Source organism: Anser cygnoides, chromosome 2 (assembly GCF_040182565.1).
Source record: "Anser cygnoides isolate HZ-2024a breed goose chromosome 2, Taihu_goose_T2T_genome, whole genome shotgun sequence".
Classification (NCBI taxonomy): Eukaryota; Metazoa; Chordata; class Aves; order Anseriformes; family Anatidae; genus Anser; species Anser cygnoides.
Window position 1 is genome coordinate 7,497,167 of NC_089874.1, and position 19,538 is coordinate 7,516,704.

The 19,538-nt window shown below is 43.1% G+C and overlaps 2 protein-coding genes across 12 annotated transcripts in view; one reads left to right on the forward strand and one right to left on the reverse strand.

Moving 5' to 3' along the window:
* Positions 1–2,172, forward strand: part of GALNT11 (polypeptide N-acetylgalactosaminyltransferase 11) — a 44,965-nt gene extending 42,793 nt beyond the window's left edge. For 3 of the 4 annotated variants that reach the window (XM_048062421.2, XM_013198210.3, XM_013198212.3), the window contains exons 11-12: positions 984–1,121; positions 1,381–2,172. In XM_048062421.2, coding sequence (XP_047918378.1) covers positions 984–1,121; positions 1,381–1,512 — 270 coding nt within the window. In that variant the 3' untranslated portion in view covers positions 1,513–2,172. Of the gene's footprint in view, positions 1–983; positions 1,122–1,380 lie in introns of those variants that run through there. The other variant, XR_007162721.2, reaches the window with a different exon arrangement.
* A 4,001-nt stretch (positions 2,173–6,173) lies between these two features.
* The window catches only part of KMT2C (lysine methyltransferase 2C), a 196,114-nt gene continuing 182,749 nt past the window's right edge, over positions 6,174–19,538 (reverse strand). For 6 of the 8 annotated variants that reach the window (XM_066991125.1, XM_048062386.2, XM_048062384.2 and 3 more), the window contains 15 exons: positions 18,879–19,020; positions 17,961–18,108; positions 16,998–17,176; positions 16,723–16,877; positions 16,287–16,539; positions 15,567–15,706; positions 13,961–14,065; positions 10,975–12,094; positions 9,847–9,983; positions 9,535–9,677; positions 9,101–9,269; positions 7,988–8,104; positions 7,214–7,287; positions 6,694–6,802; positions 6,174–6,444 (listed from right to left, as the gene is read on the reverse strand). In XM_066991125.1, coding sequence (XP_066847226.1) covers positions 6,352–6,444; positions 6,694–6,802; positions 7,214–7,287; positions 7,988–8,104; positions 9,101–9,269; positions 9,535–9,677; positions 9,847–9,983; positions 10,975–12,094; positions 13,961–14,065; positions 15,567–15,706; positions 16,287–16,539; positions 16,723–16,877; positions 16,998–17,176; positions 17,961–18,108; positions 18,879–19,020 — 3,084 coding nt within the window. In that variant the 3' untranslated portion in view covers positions 6,174–6,351. The remainder of the gene's footprint in view (positions 6,445–6,693; positions 6,803–7,213; positions 7,288–7,987; positions 8,105–9,100; positions 9,270–9,534; positions 9,678–9,846; positions 9,984–10,974; positions 12,095–13,960; positions 14,066–15,566; positions 15,707–16,286; positions 16,540–16,722; positions 16,878–16,997; positions 17,177–17,960; positions 18,109–18,878; positions 19,021–19,538) is intronic. The other 2 variants (XM_048062380.2, XM_048062382.2) reach the window with 2 other exon arrangements.

Below are 19,538 nucleotides of genomic sequence, written 5' to 3' on the forward strand. Positions count from 1 at the left end.
GCTGCCCAGCTGCTGTGCGAGGCAGGGGCCTCCCTGCGGGACCAGAACAGTAGGAGCTGTTGGGTGTTCGGCCAGGCGGTCTCACTATCGTCCCCTCACTGCAGAGCTCCAGTTTTCCCATACCCCTGTCCCACCTAGGCTCCTTCGAGGTGCAGACCCATCAAAGTTCATCCATGCCTTTGCTTTCTGGCACAGAGATGAGCGTCTCCTGTTGGTTATGGGCACTCCAGGGCCTCTGCCAAACCGATCTGAGGGAGGAACGGGGACCGGCAGCTCCTGCAGTGCGACCAGACGGAGGGTCCTGCCTCCTCCGGCCCTAAGCCACGTCCAGCAAGCCTTGCCCTGCAGCAGGGTGCTGGCAGCCCAGCCTGCACCAACCGCAGCAACCAAAGGTGCCTGGCGGTGTTTTACCCCAGCAGTACAAATACCTGCTTGTGCCACCTTAACACGTGGGCGAGGGCACGCCGATGGCTGCAGCGTGTCCTTGCTGGCTGTTAGAGGTGCAGTGGTTTTCAGCATGACAACAGAAAGCCCCCTGAAACAGTCATGTAAAGTCAGGAACCCAAGCATGATCTTGGAAACATGAGTCCATGAATTCTTGCTTTACCCAGCTCAGCCTTGGAGAGGGGCTGAACTCAGTTCTCGCCACCAGCGGAGCTGCTGGGGTGTTGTGTAGGTTCCTGAGGTCCAGATCCAGGCGTTTCCGTGCTGGCTCAGCTAAAACAAAGTGGATGTGAAGCAGGAGGCCCGGTCTCAGCTTTGGCAGGGCACAGCTAGGAAAAGCAGTCTGCCTGGGGACAAGGCAGAGTCCTGTAGGTGCCTGGGTGTGGGGCGATGCTGTGGGAGGCCGGGAAGGCGACGCAGCGCTGCAGCTGCACTTTGGTTGCTGGAAAAAAGGCAGCAAGCAGTGCAGGGCGCATCTCTGACACCTGAAAACTCTGCGATAAGCTCTGTGATAAAAGTCTTTCTCCTTCTCCTCTCAGGTCTGGGTTTACAACGAAGACCACGAGCTGATTTTGAATAATCTGCTTTGCTTGGATGTGTCGGAAACGCGCTCGTCCGATCCGCCTCGTCTCATGAAATGCCACGGCTCCGGTGGCTCCCAGCAGTGGACGTTTGGGGTAAGTGGCGTGGCTGGCGTATTTATAGCGCGTTGCTTGGAATTAATGCCTTGACAAGTGACGGTACCACTAACAGGACATCAGGGTCGGGTTTAATGATGACTATACCTGAGATTACCAAGCCAGATGCGCCGCACTAGGCCTGGCACACAGTTGAGGCAGCGTCAGCCCCCGTAAGCATCAGTTTAGCTTCAGTGTGACAGCGACGTAGGACAGAATTTTAGGAAATGAATCCCGTCTGTCTTCCTCTCTTCTCCAGAAGAACAACCGCCTCTACCAGGTCTCCGTGGGGCAGTGCATGAAGGTGGTAGACCCGCTTAGCCACAAAGGGTACGTGACCATGGCCATCTGCGACGGGTCCCTGCCTCAGCAGTGGCATTTTGAGAGCTGAGCCAGCCAGCCCCGGAGCGTTGAGCCAAGACCAGGAGCCCCTTCAGCCACCTGAGGTCACTCTGCAGGGCTTTGCGAGGAGCCCTTTGCTGCTACCCCCACCACAGCCATCGCAAGGACCCCGCAGGAACGTCCCGCTGCGAGGAGCTGCGCTGCGGGCGCGAGGCGGGCCGGGCGGTCACCGGCCCCGTGTCGGGCGCAGCAGGAGTGGCGGCAGCCCTGCTACAGACCCGACACGGTCCCTTGGACTGTCCTGGATTATTGAACTGTTTTTAAGTAAGAGAAATTATTAGAGCGGTGTAATTTAAATCGTGAGATTTTAGCCTTGTGGATCTTTTGAATGACAGACAGGAGTCATTTTTGAGTATTTCATGCGCAGTATCTCGTTAATTTACATTTTTTTTTAGTATGGTTTTACTGGCCAAATTATTTTACTTTACCTGGAAAATATTTTTATTCCCTTTTATCTTCTGAAAATTGTCATTTGCGGTATTTAAATTTAGTTCTTTTAATTTGCAGTTTTAGGACATTTCATGTAGTTTAAATTCTTAGCTGTCATTCGTCACCTCATATTTAAAAAGAAGAAGTAACTATTACAAAGTCTATTTTGATGACCCATGACAGTAGCTGCATTTAAAATAAAGTCTCATTTTTTTATTAATCAGCATGGCTGTACTCTTTGTAGCCACCAGACCGGAGAGCACCAGGTAGGAGGCTGATGCAAACCAACAGTCACACAATTGGGGTCTTCCCTTGTTTTCACTCCCTTTTCCTCCCAGATGGTTCTTTCTTGCTTTCCTTTGAAGGGTTTGACAGGTAATTTATTTTTTTTTCTTCCTCTCCACTTCTCTGTTTCCTTCCCCAAGTTCCTTTATTTCACTAGTTACCTTTCCTTGCCGTCCTGCTTCAGCCCCAGATATTTCTTCAGCAGGTGTGGAAGCTGCTGCACAAAAGCTCTTCTTACACACTGCGTTTTTTTTCTTAGCGTGTGGCCTTACCCATCGTGCCAGAGCCGCCTGCCTTCCCCGGGAAGCACGCAGTTCGAATGTCAGCAGCGCTGACAAAGCCTTACCCTTTAACTCAGGCAGCAGAAACGTTTTCCAGACACACAAATGCTCTGGCAGCCTGTTACTGACATTTGGGCTGCGGGAGGCAAGTAATGACGATGTTGGAGTAATTACAGACCAAGCCTTCCTGCGGCGAGGACAGAGTCACCTGGGACGAATTGCATTGGGTCCTTCAGCGGGCAGCCACGAGGGGAGAAGACGTGCAAGAGGAAGACAACGGGCAGGTAAGAGCAGTCCCTTGCTGCTCTGCAGCTTTTTGCCTCGTTCAGCAGGAGCAGGAGCCGAGTCCCAGCGCAGGGAGGAACCAGGTACCCAGCCTTTAGTAATAAGCCTCAGCAATCGGCTCAAGTGGATTTTCCTCCAGATAAATCACTGGAATGTAAGTCAGATGCCAGCCAGCGCCTTCCTACCCAGAAATGCCCCTGAAAACAACCCCAGCCCCACAGCGGCTGCATTTCAGGCATGGACTGTGCCTCTCACCAGCTCGCTGGGGCCCTCGCAGCAGAGCCTGGAGTCTCGAGGCGGCTCCTGGTGCAGGTGGCCGCCAGCTGAGCCCTGGGAGCGAGGGCCGCACCCAAGCACCGACAGCTCCAGGTGGATTTGTGCAGGACAGAGCGGGGCCTCTCGTTGCACAGATGCCTGTTTCCATGGGGACCTGGGTGATGGCCGTGCTGCTACAGCTGCTCCCAGCTGCAGGGCAGCCTTTCCTGCAGCCTGTGTCATTTTTTTTATTTTTTTATTTTTTTTGCAATCAGATTGGCTGTGCACTGGCCCGGCTCTGTCCTTTTTCTGTGCTGTTTAAAAAAAAAAAGAACCAGAGCCTCAGTCAGGCACAACAGATGTTTTATTTATTTACGGTCTGGGTCTAGTGCCACAGTGACTTTTTGACCTTTTGCTGCTCTGTGAGGCAAGGTGGGGGCTGCTCTCAGAACCAGCTCAGCGCACGTGGTCTTCAGGCCTGCAGTAACAGATGAGGCTGTACCTTGAGCAACCGCTGAGATGCAGCTGGTTTGCAGCTTAATGTAAATCTTCTGCCTCCCTCTTGCTAGAAATATGACTTATTTTTAACCCCGCGCTTATTAGCTACATAAAACATTTTCAGTCTTTCCCTTTGAAGGCCAGGTAACCCTCCTTCCTCCAAGTGGCTTGTGGCTGCTCTTCTACCACGTGCAAAGCCAGATGCTGCGTGCAGGTGACACGACCCATCCCCACACTTGCTGTGTTGAGCGCAAGGGCCTGGAGTCACGGCCAGAGCTGGGGGGGGGGGGGGGGCCAGGAAGGGGCTGAGGCTGCCCACGAAGGGCTCCCCTCGCCCACTGCACTGCTGCAAGGCCCGAGGCACAGGGGTGGTTTCAGGAACAAGGCGCCCAGCAGCGCTTCGGGGTGCCGTGTCCCTGCAGTGAAAGCTTGCTGCTGGCCAAAGCCAGCTCTTGGTCAGTCCCCGGCCTCCCTTGCTCAGATTTTGGTGATGAGCGTTTCTACGACCACCCGGCCCCGCTCAGTTACGTGGTCTCTGCATGCGTTGCCTGTGACCGGGTGGCATTTAGTTTTCTTCCTATAGCTGAGTGACCGCCAACAGCTGACAGGGCTTCGGCTGGGCAGGACGAGCAGGACACCACTCGGGCTGCTTGCGAGCGGCTCCAGCTCGGAGGACGAAGGAGGACAAGCCGAACCCAAGGGACTGGCATCACTTCCGCTGCCTCCAGGGACGTGGCATCGCAGAGTAAAACCCAAGGTGCAGGGAGCGTGGGAGAGCAGGGGAACACCCCGCACCCACCGCATTCTCGCCGCTGCTTCTCGCTGCTGGAAACAGACACCGAGATCCAGAAACAACTAGAAGGCAGACACCCCGAATGAAAACAGGAGGGTAATTTATAGATGTAAAATATTTTTATTTGTAAATGCTGATCTTCTAAATCTGTTTCCACAAATTCCAAAACCCATAACACTCTGTATACTTCAAAAAATTCTTTTTTTTTTGTGTTGTTTTTGTTTTTTTGCCAACATTAGATACTATTATACAGAACAGAAAAAACTGTAGGACAAATACTGGTAGGATGTTGGAATATTGTACAAGAGAAGAAAAATATTCAAGAAACAATTTCATACAGCTATTTATCAAGAGAAAAATATATACAATTGATTTATTCTGTAAGATAAAAATACATCATGCCATATACATTACAAGTTCAGAACTGTATTACTGAATATACCAACAGTTTACAGTCCACTTTAATTGTGCACACAAAAAAAAAAAACTTCATTTTTTTTTTATATTTAGTCTGTGAAGTGTCAGTACCAGAATTTTAAGTACAAAATAAAAAGCTAACCTGGTTCAAAATGCTGATTAAATTTCTACAAGCAAACACAAAACAGTGTTTATTTTTTTTAAAGAAATGTAAACAAAAACAATCCATACAAACACATCTTTAAATTACATTTTCCAAAACCCTATTGCCAGCGTCCTGCAGCTGCAAGCACATTACATCTAATTTTTTTCCTTGTTTTCCTTTTAAGAAGGCTATCATATCAGACTTAAGCTCCAACTACATGATTCTATGCTGTTTACATGATTTAATGTAGGCTGAACAGTCACCTAATCTTGACTACTTTTGCTGAAGAAAAACGATGTTCAGCCTCTATTTTGGGTGGTTTTAGCAGTTATTCACAGTTATCACAAATTTTAAGCACAAAAAACCTGACTTAAGAAATAGGGATGCAACAATATAATACAAATAAAATTAATCTAAATTACCCAAACATCTACAAAAGTCTTATTGGTAATATACACGCCCTGTACCAGGCTTAAGGTTTACTTAAAAAAATTCTAATAGACCACAGTTGAGACTGCTTGAAACATAAAAAACCCTCTCTCTTTAAATTGAGATTTTGGTTATTCCGTAATTGTAATCACATGTCTGTTAATACATGAGATCATATTGTAACATCCCTATTGACATTTTATAATAAGCACCCGAACTGCTGCAGAGTCTGGTAGCATTTGGTCAATAACTATTTTTATACTGTATTTTTTTTTCTCAAAATATTTACACTTTTGTACAAAGTAACAGAGTTTGTTAGTTCTGCAGGTAACAGCAGCAGCTTGGCTTTCTTCTAACTTTCTTTTTAAAAATAGCTTCATTCACTTATTCAATAATAAATACAAAAAGGTTCTCTTATTTTACAGAAATCAAAAACTACAATAAACTGACTCATGGAATCAAGTATTTAAATGTATTTTAGTGCAAGTTATTTTTCCCTTAGCTCTATCCCTAAGGAAGTCGTTTCAGTACATTCCTTGTTCAGTGGTGTCTACTTTTATTTAAAATTTTTCTTTAATTAGAGGGCCTGCCCCTTTATCAAATAAGGCTGTGGCCAGCACTTTGGACTTCTCCCTTTCGCTGGTGATTTCAGTCTTACATTCATATATGCCCACCTGCACTTCCGCAGGTCAGCCATCAGTTCTTTGCCCAAGTTCAACAGTTTCTCCTTAGTGAGCTCAAAAAACAAAAGTGCTGGACCATTCTGTTAATTCAGTTTAACCTCCACGTGTCTGGAAAGTTAGCTTCAGATTTTGCCGGCTTGCTTCTGGTGCTTGTTTTTCCTTTTTCTTTTTTTTTTTGTTTTTTAAATACTTGAGTAGAAATGTGTACTTCCAGAAGTGATTTTTTTCTTCCCTTCAAAAAGGCAACAATTTTATGTCGACAAAATCAAAATGTGAATCACTTCTTCCTAGGGACAAGCAACCCTCAAAAGACAGCAAGGAATGCATTCTAGTTCATCCATTTTCGGCAGTTTACAGCTCCACAGTGACATGGAATCTTGTGCTGGTCATCTTCGAAATCAAACTTATAGTCATAGCAAAGCTGGAAAAAGATGCAGGAGAGAGGTTACAAAAAATGGATTTACATCTTCCCTTGTACCTACAGATTAAACACATCACACATTGCACCTGTAGGAACTGGCAAGATTTAACATGCAAAAGGGGAAGGGAAATGTCAGTCTTCCCCACCACAGCACAAACAATTGGTGCTAGTGGCTGTAGGAATTGGGTAAATATCTAGAAATGAATGTAAGTGGCAACAGTGATGTAAAAACAAAGGAGACAGCCCTACCTCCTCCCCTTTCTGAATTCTCCTGCTGGAGCTAATGATGATTTTGTGTCCTCTCTCAAAAGTTACCACCTCAGCCACGCAGTTAGGTGCACACGAATGGTTGATATACCTACGAAAACAGAGTTTGAAAAAGGTAACCTTTTAAGAAAATGCATCATTTGAGACAAATCTAAACCAAACCTTAGAATGACCTTAGCTTCAGGGGTGCATTGACTTTCCAGATAAAATTATATTACTCTGTACTTGTTTCTTTACCTAGAAAATGCCAAAAAAAAAAATAAAACGTTAAAAAAAATCCACTTTCTTCACAGCTGCCATGAAATACAATCAAAGATGAGTAAAGCTAATGAAAAAGACGACATTATTTCAGTGGGACGGTCTAAAGACTGAACGCGCCAGCCTGCAGAGTAGAGGCCATTGAGAAAAGCACAAACTTGAGTCCCTCAACAAGCGGCCCCCAAAGAAGGGGACAGGGACAGCTCTGCAGAACAAGGCCAGGGATCTCTCCGGAGCCACCCACCTTGCAGGACCTCCTGTCAAGGTAGCATCGATGACGTGGTCATTGTCAATGCGGAACATGTACACCCCGCGATTCTGGAAAGAATTGAGAAAAAAGTAGATTTTAAATAATTGTCGATGGTTAAAAGAAAGCAGCAACGTGGGTTGTCTCCAAGTGCTCCGTAAACATGGTCAGACACCCACTGGCTCACTGGGGACACAGTGAGGATGCACACACTTCATCTGACAGTCGCATGCTGCCATTAACCTCACTGCTTTTTGAGGGATTGGATGGGTCATCAACACGCATCTGTCAAATTAGTATTTCCCTCCCAACAGTGCACTAATAGCTCGGGTTTCTTCAAGTGCTTCGCAAATGTGTATCAACTGTTACAATACTGCTACATTACGCAAAGGAAATTGCTTTAAATTTAAAGTTCTCATTAAAAATTGAGGTCCTGACATCTCTCTAAAAGCTCTTTCTTTTTCCTCCAGGAATGAGAATATGCATTACCTGCCTGGCTAGGGTGCTGCGAGGTTTATTAAACATTTAAGTACTCTGGGGTCCTTTGATAAGAAAACTGTAGCCTCCTGTGGCTGTACTTCTAGCCTACTACATTTAGAGCACAGCAGCACACAGAACTGAGGGGACCTGACTCCTGTTACCTGCTGCAGCCACGTCTCACGTCTCTTCACGATCCACAAATTCATCCAACAAACAGCGAGCATTTGTCTTGCGATATGAATGATGGAATGGGGAAGGGGAAAGAAACAGAGAACAAACACCAGCCCGTACCTGAGATTCATAAAGCTTCTCTTTCCTGTTTGCCACCTCATTGCGGATAATAGTTCCGATATATTCAATGACCATAGTGTGCTTTTCAATGTCTCTAGCAGCATACAAGCCCAGGCCCTACAAAAAACACACAGTGATTTAGAATTTCATAATGAATTTACATTTACACTGCATTCCTCACCATGCCCCAAAACCATTCCTGCAGAAAATCACGTGAAAGAAATTTAAAACTAACCAGAAAGAATAAAATAGCAAAGAAAAGCAACTCATGTTGTAACAGTCCGGATGAAAAACTCAGGTTTACAGAAAAAATTTAAGATGCAATAAGACATACTTGGCTTCTGTCTAGGTGAGAAAGCAGGCTTCTCTTATACCTCTTATACCTTATGACTGACTGTGTGGAGATTACAAATTCACTGAAAAATAAAGTAGGCGCCTCACAAGAACGGAGAAACATAAGAGGAACACAATAGCACAGTTAAGTCCAACCTAAAACAAACAACAACCATGTTCACACACAGAAAGATATAATGAACTTTTTGCACAATAGTCTGTGGAGTAAAACCACAAACAATTACATGGAAATCGTAAGAAACCCGTTTATGAATGCAGTCAAGTGTTGAACTCCCTGTGCTGTTTCATACCACTTTACTCAGCTTGGTCTGGGTATGTCATGCTTCCACTGCATATTTCTGTATTTATTTTTACTATCTTTTTGAGAAACATGGACAAAACCACCTTGAAAGGAAGTAATGCATTTTTCTAGATGACAGTAACAAATTATTTTTTAAGGTATTTACAACAATTATTAAGAAACAGTGCTTGAGAGTCTTATGAAGTGATTTGCCACGTACAAATCGCCAAATTTTGGTACAGACTTGAAGGAATATTGCAATTGTTTTGTTACATTTTTAATATAAAACAAATATTAAAATAATTATATAATGATTATTTATATAAATAAACACATCCAATTAGATTAAAATATAAATTATTTACATTAAAATTATTTATATTAAAATAAATGAAAAACGTGTATGTAAAATATATGTATATAAAAATATAAAGTCTAAATACAAATTGGTATAAGAACTTCCTCCGATGAGAACTGACCTGAATGCGAGAGCGAGCCAGATACACATTGGACTTCCATTCAGTTTTCATTTTTCGGTACTGAGAGGACTTGGAATGGACGAACTGCTTACTGTAAGGCGCATTCAGTTCTCCTGTAACTGTGCTCTGAAATGACTTCGATGTGCTGGTGCTATTCAAGGTGTGAGGCCTGTAGGAATTGGGCATATAACAGGAAAAAATACAAAACAAACTGAAGATTTCTCCGAAAACAGCCACAAAGCCAATTAAAAAATTCTTTTAGACGCACACACACTTAAAGCCAGCTAGCATAGACGACACAGCAATCCCGTTGATTTGGGCATGCACATACACAGCCAAAGACGACAGGGTTTGTAAGCAGCAGACGAAAGCACAAATAACCCTAAGCAGCCTATAAACCCTGGGCTGTACTATGTGAAATTAAAACAAAATACCTTAACACAAACCTCTTGACATGGGTACTCATTTTAGGCTCGGCACGGGCACAGCCCGTGGGGTTGATAGCAAGAGGAAGTTCCATTAAGGGGTTTCGGCCATAGCGGAAAGTGTAATTCTCACAGGCCTCAACCCCTGGAAGCTGCAAGAGAACAGACACAAACAAAAAGAAAAGCCAAGTAATTATCAGTTCACAGCACGTAATGAGATGTTTCATTATCCACACTTCCTCCTGCTCCCTTTCTCATGTGTGTATGAGATAGCCAACAATTCTGGGTGATCCAGCAAGAGCTGTGATGGTGAAGACTCACCGATTCGGCAATCCTTGCCACCGCAGAGACTGTCAAACCAAAGAGGTCTTCACCCTTCAAGTAGCCAGGAAACAGCTGGAGCATTTCAGACTCTTTTCTAACAGAAGCAACAGGCTCCAAGATTTTATCCCACACACCTACACAACCATACGGGAAAGAATTACATGGATCAAAAAAAATTAAAAGTCCACTGTACTGGTTTTAAAACTAACGCCTGAAGATAGCAGGAACCAGAAACTCATTCTGAAAAGGTGTTTTGTTGCTGTCAAGGCCAGCGTTTCAGAAGGGAAATGGGGAATGATCTGATGAGATACTATTTTGTCTTGAACGAATTCCAAAGCAGCATAATACTTCTGCGGTACCCTTCCTTGCTTCTCAGGAAGGGAGCGTTCAGTATTCGTAGCATGGAAACTTTCGGTTCTCTGACAACAACAAACGTTTCTCTCCAGGGAACCAGGGGGCTTTCTGAAGTTACAGAAGAGATTCTCCTTAGAAACCCTGCACGAGGTTGCTAAAAAGTTACCTGTGTGTCCTTTTCCCATAAATGGCTTACAGTCAGCACTCAGCTGCCTGGGGAACATTCTGCTGAGGTTTACCTGCATAGAGCGGGGCCAGGCGTATCAGCACCCACAGCACAAAGTGGTTAAAACCCAAAGCGTTGCAGGTTCCCAAGACCTGCCATACGTTTATCCTCTAACGTGCTGCTCCTCACCCAGCAGAGTCAGTGCTCCCAGTCCTAAGAACAACTTGGGAACCTCGCTGTCCTTTTACTGCATATAAACCTCAGCACGACTGATTTGAAGACAACTGTGTAGCAGTATCATATTTAAACACAGTCATTTTTCAGGAAAGAAAACTTGTACTAACGTTCTTACTATTGATTTTAACCTCAGCTGAACCCGTAACAAATCGTCTTTTATTTGCAGCCTATATGGCTTCTTCGGAGGTGTCCTCAGTCTTTAGAGCGTTAAATTAAAAACGGATCCCAGAAGCTCCCTCTAACATTGCAATGTCTGAATTAGAGCAGTGTCTGCAAAATTGGTTTGAAACATTTATCACACGTGATAAGTACCATTAGTAACAAACAGCAGACCCACAAAAGTCATCACCTTTGTCGACAAAATTTACCTTTTGGTGTTGTGTCCGTGAGAACCAGATCTTCGTGGCCTTGCTCCACAACCTTGATGACAAACAATGGAAGCCCGTCCTTCTCCTCGATCGAACAGAGATAGCGACAGCGCCTGTTTGCGTATCTCATGCTCCAGTACAACCTGCTGGCCTCATAGCCCACGGGGAAGAGCGCTTTCGAGGAGTGAAACGCCTGCATCTGCTGCGGCAGCAGCTGACCAACGGCGTGGAAAATCAGGCTCCCCACACGGAAAGTGTGGTCGCGTTCTCCTCGCTGCACGATGCTAGCGATCTGCCGCACCTCGTCGCGCTGCACGTAGACCCTCCTGAAGACTGCAAAGTAACTGAGTTCTTGCTCATGAGTTCCCTTTGGTTTGTGCATGGGGCAAAGCATGGTCTTGTCTTTAAAAAACATGCATTGTGCTTTAATGGCACAGGTAAAGTGATAAATATTGGTGCACCTTAACCTGTGACAACCGCTGGTGGCACCCATTTTGTGACAGAACATGCATTTCATCTGCAAGCCTCTCCGCAGTGCTAGTTCCACGTTTATTAAGGCACCAGCTTGTGTCTCGTAGACTTCTGTAGACCAAAGAGCACAGTTCAAATGGACCCAAAGGTCTAAATCCAGGTTCAGAAGCCTTGCTGGTCCATCAGTTAATCCATCACCTTCCTCGTGACAGAAGCAACATTTTCTGTAGTCTTTGAGCACAGGATCTGGTTTAAGGGTTGTGCCCAACTTTTTGAGAAATTCATCTATTTCTTCTTCACAAGGAGGTTTGAATGATCCTTTAGGAATCACAATCTGAATGCTCCATTTCTTCCACTTCATTCCTTTCCATTTCTTACTTGGAGGCCGACAGTCATCAAGACTACTGTGTATTGCTTTTAACCTAGGTTTTAGTTTCACCGTTACCTTAAGCTCGTCCGGTTTCGCCTCTACCTTGGCTGCTTCGAATGCAGGGGGGAACATGATTGGGGGTGACGACGGTGGAGACGCTTTTTCCTGCAACTGAGGCAGACAATGGACATCCAAGGTGGAGATGTTGTTGCTGTACTGATGGAATGCTTTGGGTGGCCTCTCCTTCATCGGTGAGTGCGGCAAAGATGGAACCGACTCCTGATAAAACAATAGAAAACTCTTAAGAAAAAAATCCCAAACCATTACGCGTGTCTTGAAAACTTTCAGGTCAGAACTGAACTGAAGAGGCTGCTCTGAATGCCTAAAATCGTGACGCGGCGACAGAGAAAGATGGAAATCACCTTCACCTGTTTTATCCCAGCTTGTGCTGGGATACAGAGCACTGAAGCTCCCCCAGTTAACCCAGAACACGGCATCCTTTAAAACTTCACAGGAAAAGCAAATAATCCTGTGTACAGCTTTTGAATGAAACACCACTCAAATGCTCTAGAGGTAGTTGAGGGATTTACATTTTAGGTATTTTCAGAGTTCTGTTATGACACAAAATAACCGAAAATATGGGTCACAGAATTAATTCAAAGAACAAGAAACTTGTTACTTGCTAGAAGGGGAAGACTGGGAATTAATGCCACATATTTTTCCTGGAAACAAGTGACAAGGAAATTCCTGGACAGTTCTGCATTAGTCATATACCTTGAGGTCTTAACTATTCGGTTACAGTAAACAAGAATTAAACCTGCAGAAATTTATTAAAAAAAAAGGAGAAGAAGAAGAAGAAGGGAAGTTTAAATTAAAAGTGCCTAATGTGGTTTGTGTGATTAATCTTGAAAGAATAAATGAAAGGATTAAGAGGCTGAATGTGACATGTAATTAACTTAATTACGTATGTGGTGACACACTTGTCCAAGCACGTGGATGTAAACATTTTTATCTCCTTATCCAGTATTTTGCTGTTTCTTTTGAAAAAATAATTTAGATGCATCTGAAGGAAGGCAGCATATTCTACAGTAAGCATATGACTATGTGAGAAGTCACTAATTAGGTAATGCTTCAAGCACGTTGCCCATTCTGTCCACTGGTTTAGGAAAAAATGTGGGTTTGAACTACCCAAAAGTAGAAACCAAGCTAGTTAAAAGTACTTGAACATTTTTATCTATGAGAAAATAAACATCACGATTATTTAGTCCTGAGTGAAGACAATTTCATTTAAATGATTAACTGGATAAATGTAAGTGTTCTTGTAAGATTTCAGTAAGTTATTATTAAGCATAATTTGAGGATGTACTCAAAGGCCTACTAACCTTACAGTGGCACCACCTTCAACCTTACAGATTTAACCCATTATATTCATTTTAAGCTGAAAGCACCCAGAAATAGCAAGTATCAAGGCCCTGTGCAAAAGTGCTGAGCATCTCCAAGTTGCTGTATATCCCTAATAGCTTTGGTAGGTAGAGAACTAAAGCGTCCTATTCTGGACATTCATCCTGTCCCCCACCTGGGAAAAATCCATGGCCTAAGTTCAATTTAAGTTGAACAAGTTTTTAAGAAATTATTTTTCCAGTAATTACAAGCTAATTTTCCTTGTAACTGTCAGTCAGCAGACTCTTTATTATTGTGTTGGTAATTAATGCTTTAAAATGGCAACTTCACCCAAGTAAAGTAACTGAAGATTATTTTTTCAGTTGCAGTAAGAAAATACAGATGTTTTTGCAAACTTGCCATTCAGTTGTTTGCATAGGTGTAAGACTTTTACTGTATATAAGCCAAATCAAAATGCAGAAAATAACTCTTGAAGAGGTATGTGTGGTTTCTAACAATGCCCAGACAACTTTAACCCATAGACTACTTTTCTGAGATTGCATCTTTAAAGCCTGTGAGGCCAGCACAAGATGGCTAGTGTTCTGACCTGCATCTCTGTTAGACAGAAGGCTCTGCAAATATGAATGTTATTTCACACTGATGGTTCAGAATTTCAGTGTCTGATCCCCCCGCTCCATTTCTGTTTTTCAAAAAATAGCTGCAGTAATCTCCGCTCGCTAGCATTTACCAGCATTTGATACTTACTTTGTTCTCGGAGTTTTTTGCCTGCACAGCTGCTGAATAAAGAACAAAGCAGTTGTTGCTACAGAATACAACGTCCTTCATTTTATCAGGCCCTTCTTGGGAATCCTGGGGATCAAACATGGAAGATTATCAGAAGTGCATTTTAATACCATTCTTCACATACTAAGTGCAATGAAACGAGTCTTCCAATCTGGCTAGAAACTGTCTACCTCTTTATTTGTAGAACATTTGGGAAGTAGCAAGTGCTACTGTGATATAAAAATACTTGATTATTTGACAGATAACACCACCTACAACCCTGTTCTTCAGCATTTCTTCACAGAAATTTACTTTTCTGCCTTTAACAGAAGTTTAACGATCAAAATAAAGCTTTCTAATACCATGCATCCATCTGCTCCACAGGCACACGTGCAAAGTAAAAATCCATTTTCTTTTATCTTTAGATGACAAAAGAACATCTCATTTTAGGCTAGTCAAAGGCAGTTCATACTGTTTTATCTACTGATCCATCTGCAAAACATTACTGGGAATTCGGTGTTTTTCTGACTACATGAACCCATTAATTTTATATACAAATTTTGACTTTATACCTTTGTTGCATAATCATCTCAATCTTATTCAAACAAAGAGCAATGGTACATTTTTACTGAGTGACAGTTCCCTGTGCAAATATTCTGTATTTGCATATGACCGTAACGAGCAGCTTGGGATTCTGTTTACATGAAAAACAATATAAAATACAAGACATTGAGACTGAAGACTCAGGAAGAGTATTGCTCAGGAAGAGTAAAAGTACTCTCGCTGTTATAGTACTTTAAGTACAAATACAGGTTGGGCAGAGAATGGATTGAAAGCAGCCCCGAGGAGAAGGACCAGAAAGCCAACCGTGTCCTGGGCTGCACCAACAGCAGCGTGGGCAGCAGGGCAGGGAGGGGATTGTCCCCCTCTGCTCTGCTCTCGTGAGACCCCACCTGGAGCCTGCGCCCAGCTCTGGGGCCCCAGCACCAGAAGGACGGGGACCTGTTGGAGTGAGTCCAGAGGAGGGCTACAAAGGTAATCAACGGGCTGGAGCACCTCTCCTATCAGGACAGGCTGAACAACCCCAACTCTCTCAGCCTGCAGAAGAGAAGGCTCCGTGGTGACCTTATAGCAACTTCCTAGTACCTACAGGGGGCTACAGGCAGCCTGGGCTGGTGGGAGGGGTCCCTGCCCATGATTAGATGATGGAATTAGATGATCTTTAAGGTCCCTCCAACCCAAACCATTCTATGATTCCATGAAATGACAGTGTGGAGCAGCCTTATAAATAGATTCTATTTGAGTATTTAAGGTTCCTGCAGTGGCTGTGGAAGGAGAGTAGCAGCACCACCATTTATGGGACCTCTTCCATGAAATTTACTAAGTACATTTTATACAACAACTTTGACATTTGTTATTTGCACTACAAATGTGCTTGAATGTCCCATCCTGAATTAGGACTCTCAGAAAAGGAAGAATACAAAGAAACTATGAAGCAGTATGAGTTGGAACATTAAGCAGCAGTCTTTGTTACCTGCATTTGCTTACTGACCAGTACATGCAAGAAACTTTACTTCCACTGCAGTACCTGTTTATGAAAAGGCAGGTCTTTGAAGGACTTCCGCACGCCACTACCAAGAACTACCACTTTGCAATGAGAGCACCATCGAGGTCTCAGTGCTGAGCTTTCTGCAATATTTTGACTGTGATCCTTATAGCCAGCTATACCTAGAAAAAAAAGAATTCTGTTAGAAGCCATAGCAGACTAAATCAAGCTTTTGAGAAGACACAGCATTCTTCAGTGGCTTAGAGGTGTATCATCCTCCTGGATAGGGGATGGAAGACAAGCTTTAAACCAGGTCCTGATGGGGAAATTGTTTAAACCAGAGCAAAAGCACCTGTGTGAACAAGGCAAAAATAAATTATTGTATATGAAATGAATAATTAAAACAATAGAGAAATACATACTTAAAGACTTGCAGAAAATTTTCCAGCAGAGTAACAACCTTCTAGAACAATGTATTTAAAAACAGACCAGCCATGAAATTACTTATGTTGGGTACTACTGGAAGAAATATCTCACTGACAGCAAAGTGCGTAACAGAATGGAAGTCAGAGCTGGATCAGACCTGTTACGTTACTGTTAGCATCAGGAGCAGGTCTGCATGACCTTATCACACGAGAAAAGTATTATTTAGAATGAGAAACAACTAATTATAGAGCATAAATTAACAAAATTGGCATGCATTACTAATGACACAATTAGAATTCTGGTGCTGCAGATTTAAAAGAACAAATGCCCACTTACCATTGCTGCTTGCAGGAAATGGCACGTTGGGTTGCTTCAGTCCGTAAGACCCTGAGATCCTGGCAGGTCCCATGGACCCTGCCTGAGGACCCTGAAGCAGTAAGTGCTGCCTGTACTCCATAGATGGGTTCACCCTGTGACTGTTGGCCGCTGCCATGGAGGATGGGACATCTGGAGCATTACTAACCTCGTAACTGTTGGGAATTCGGACGTGCAGCAGGTTGGAGAAGGCCGCCACAACGTTACTAATATTCTAGAAACAATAATAAGAACACAGCTCTGTTTTCACCAGATAGGCAGTAAGGCAGAAGTAACACAAATTATGAGAAGATTACAACAGCTGTTTAATTTTACTATGCTATAGCCCCCTTCAGATCCACTGTTTGAAGAATATTTGTATAAAATACAACAGAAGTTAACTGGCTTTTTCTTTTACCTCAGCAGCTGTGGGATGTAATGTAATTGCTACAGATATAAGGCCAGATTTAGGACCATTCTGGGATGGACCAAGCTGAGAGGCAAAGAAGCCAGAACCAGGTAATGCTCCAGAACCGGGTTCTGACTTTATGTAATTCCTTTTGGCTTCTGAACCTGAAAATAAAACAAAATACCCCAGGTTAATCCTACATGCATACGAATGAAAAAAAAAAAAAAAAAAAGAGAGAATAAAAGAAAGACTACTTCTAATTGTTCATTCTGCTGCAGTCTCACCTTTTCCAGTACTGCTAGGTAGGATGGGAATGATGGGAGATGGTACAGGTTCTGGGTTCTCCTCCTTTACGACTGACAAGTCGGGATACCTACTTATTTCCATTCCCACCACGCTTTCAGGAGAGGAAGAAGGAACAAAGCTGTCAGGAGTGTCCCTGTCCTCACAGTGATCTTGAACCCTGGAACAAAACCCAAAAGAAAGCTATTTTGGAAACAGTCAAAAAACCTTTGGTGAGCCAATGTTATAAATTGTGACAGGGAATTATCTTGAACTTGCTTCTTTCTGTTAGTTATGAAATGGAATTATGTGGTAGGCCATTAATTCTGGCTAATAGTCCACCGCACAAAGTGGGTTCTTGGGAAAGACAAAGAAAAAACAGAGGCGCCAGCAATGCCCTGGCTTCTTTACAGAACTATCTGTTCCCCATGGCTCCATCCACCCGAGTAAAAATCAGTATTTAATACTCAATTCAGAAGTCCATCCTCTCTCACACACCGAAATTTGGTTAGGCAGGTGAAAGGACAAGAAAAGGCAAGATCTTTGTAGGGAGACTCTCATATTGTAGCAAGCATGTCTCACACAGTAACCGAAACTGAATAGAGCAGGGGAGTTTTCAGGCTGTCTGACACTTGCACCATACTGCTGTCATCACCATGTTGCTCCATGAAAAATATCAGTTTGTAAAGTTTTCTTTCACTTTTAATAGGGCAAGGTAATGAGTTCTTAGTAACTTAACAGGATCCTGAGTGTAGCAAAGGCAAAAGTCACTTTTTTTACTGCACAGCTCGCTCACACATGGAATGCTAGGAGCTAACTGGAACAAACAATCCTACTATGTTCTCTGTACTGTCTGCCACACACAATGGATTTTGTTTCTTCACACCTCCACAGTCTCATCTCCTACTGAGAGTTTGCAGAATCTGTTCCAAATCCATTATTTAAAGATGTCAGGGAAAACCCACCTTAACTCCTCCTGATTGTTGTGAGGTGGTGTTGGAAGCGAAGCAGGAACATCCACAGTTTTAGGGCCCTGAGCCATTGCTCTTACTAATAAATCGTCTTGTGGTCTGAAAGGTAACTGGAACTGCTTTGGTCCCAGAGCTTTGGTAACTAAAATCAGAGAAACAGAGCACAATGAGACATCCATACGGCCCTTCCTATTGATTTGCATTCTGAAGTACTGGCAGCTCCCAGATACAACCAAGGCATTAACAGCAGATGGTAACGCAGCTCTCATCCATTTGCAGTTGAAAAAAATTTTGACTGTTCATGATTAATCTCCATGCTTTAAAAATAAATAAATAAATAAATAAAGCAAGTTTTCAGCAAAAAGGCTTGGCACTTTCAAGTGTGCCTTCTGCCAATATAAGAGTATTTTTGTTTTACTTGAAGTCAACAACTTTTTAACAACAAAAGAAAGAAGTCTGGAAAGAAGAATTTTATTACTGAACGGTCCTCAGGAAAAGGCAGTATGAAGTTCTACTTAACAGAAAGCAATTTTAATTGACCAAATTACAAGCATTAGAAACATATAGACTACATATAAAGTCTGCTGAGGCCACTTTTCAATGAGACTGCTCACTCAGCTAATTGGTCAGTCATCTGTAGTGGCCATAAAAATTTGACTTTGAAGTTTTCTTTTTAATTTCTTTAGCGTACTTCTAGATCTCAACTTGTTTTCAAAAGGGAAAGGAAAAACCTTATCATTTGATATTAATACTGGTGTAAAATAAAACTAGATAATAGTGATTACAATCTCTAAAGAGGGGCTAGCCATATTGTTTTTATAAAAGAAAATCAAAAAGCATCCCCGTTATCTATTTTGTGACTTGCTACAAACTCGACTCATTTATTATGGAAACAATATGTATTAATCTTACCATCATGACCTCCTAACATACCAGCCTTGCCAGCAAGTTCTTCAGTGGTTGCAAAGCCATTTACCAACTTCTGGCATGCCACAGGAGGTGGCGTGGGCGGAAGAGAGGCTGGGGGTGTTGGAGGATTACTCAGATTGTTCTGCTGCAGGAGATTAAAAAACTGTAAATTAGCTGTGAAGCACAGGGTGAAAACTTGCCTCGTTCTAGTACGAGATAATGTAACCCACTCAGTTATTTTCACACCCAGAGGTAGCAGTGAAACACTGATAGATAATTCTCAAATATGTGACCACATACATGGAATACACTATTAAAAACATGTTTTCCTCTTCTTCTATCAATGAAACTATCAGAGAAGCATACTTTGCATGAGGAGTATACATGACAGAAAGAAAGTATAGCTAAAGTATTTACACAAAAGCACAGAGAGCACTTTTATGAACTGCTCGGGATCCGCAACAAGTTCCTACAGTTTAAGCAAAGGTCTGATCTTAAGATTGAGAGAACTATACCACAGTGACCCTCCATCAGAATCAGTGAGTTACCTTACCCTTTTCTCACAAAAAAAAGGAAGTTACCTCACATTTAGTACAGGATGAGCTTCCACTGAAGCAGGTACTATGGAGAAGCACACTCAGCAAGTTCACACTCCAAGCTACT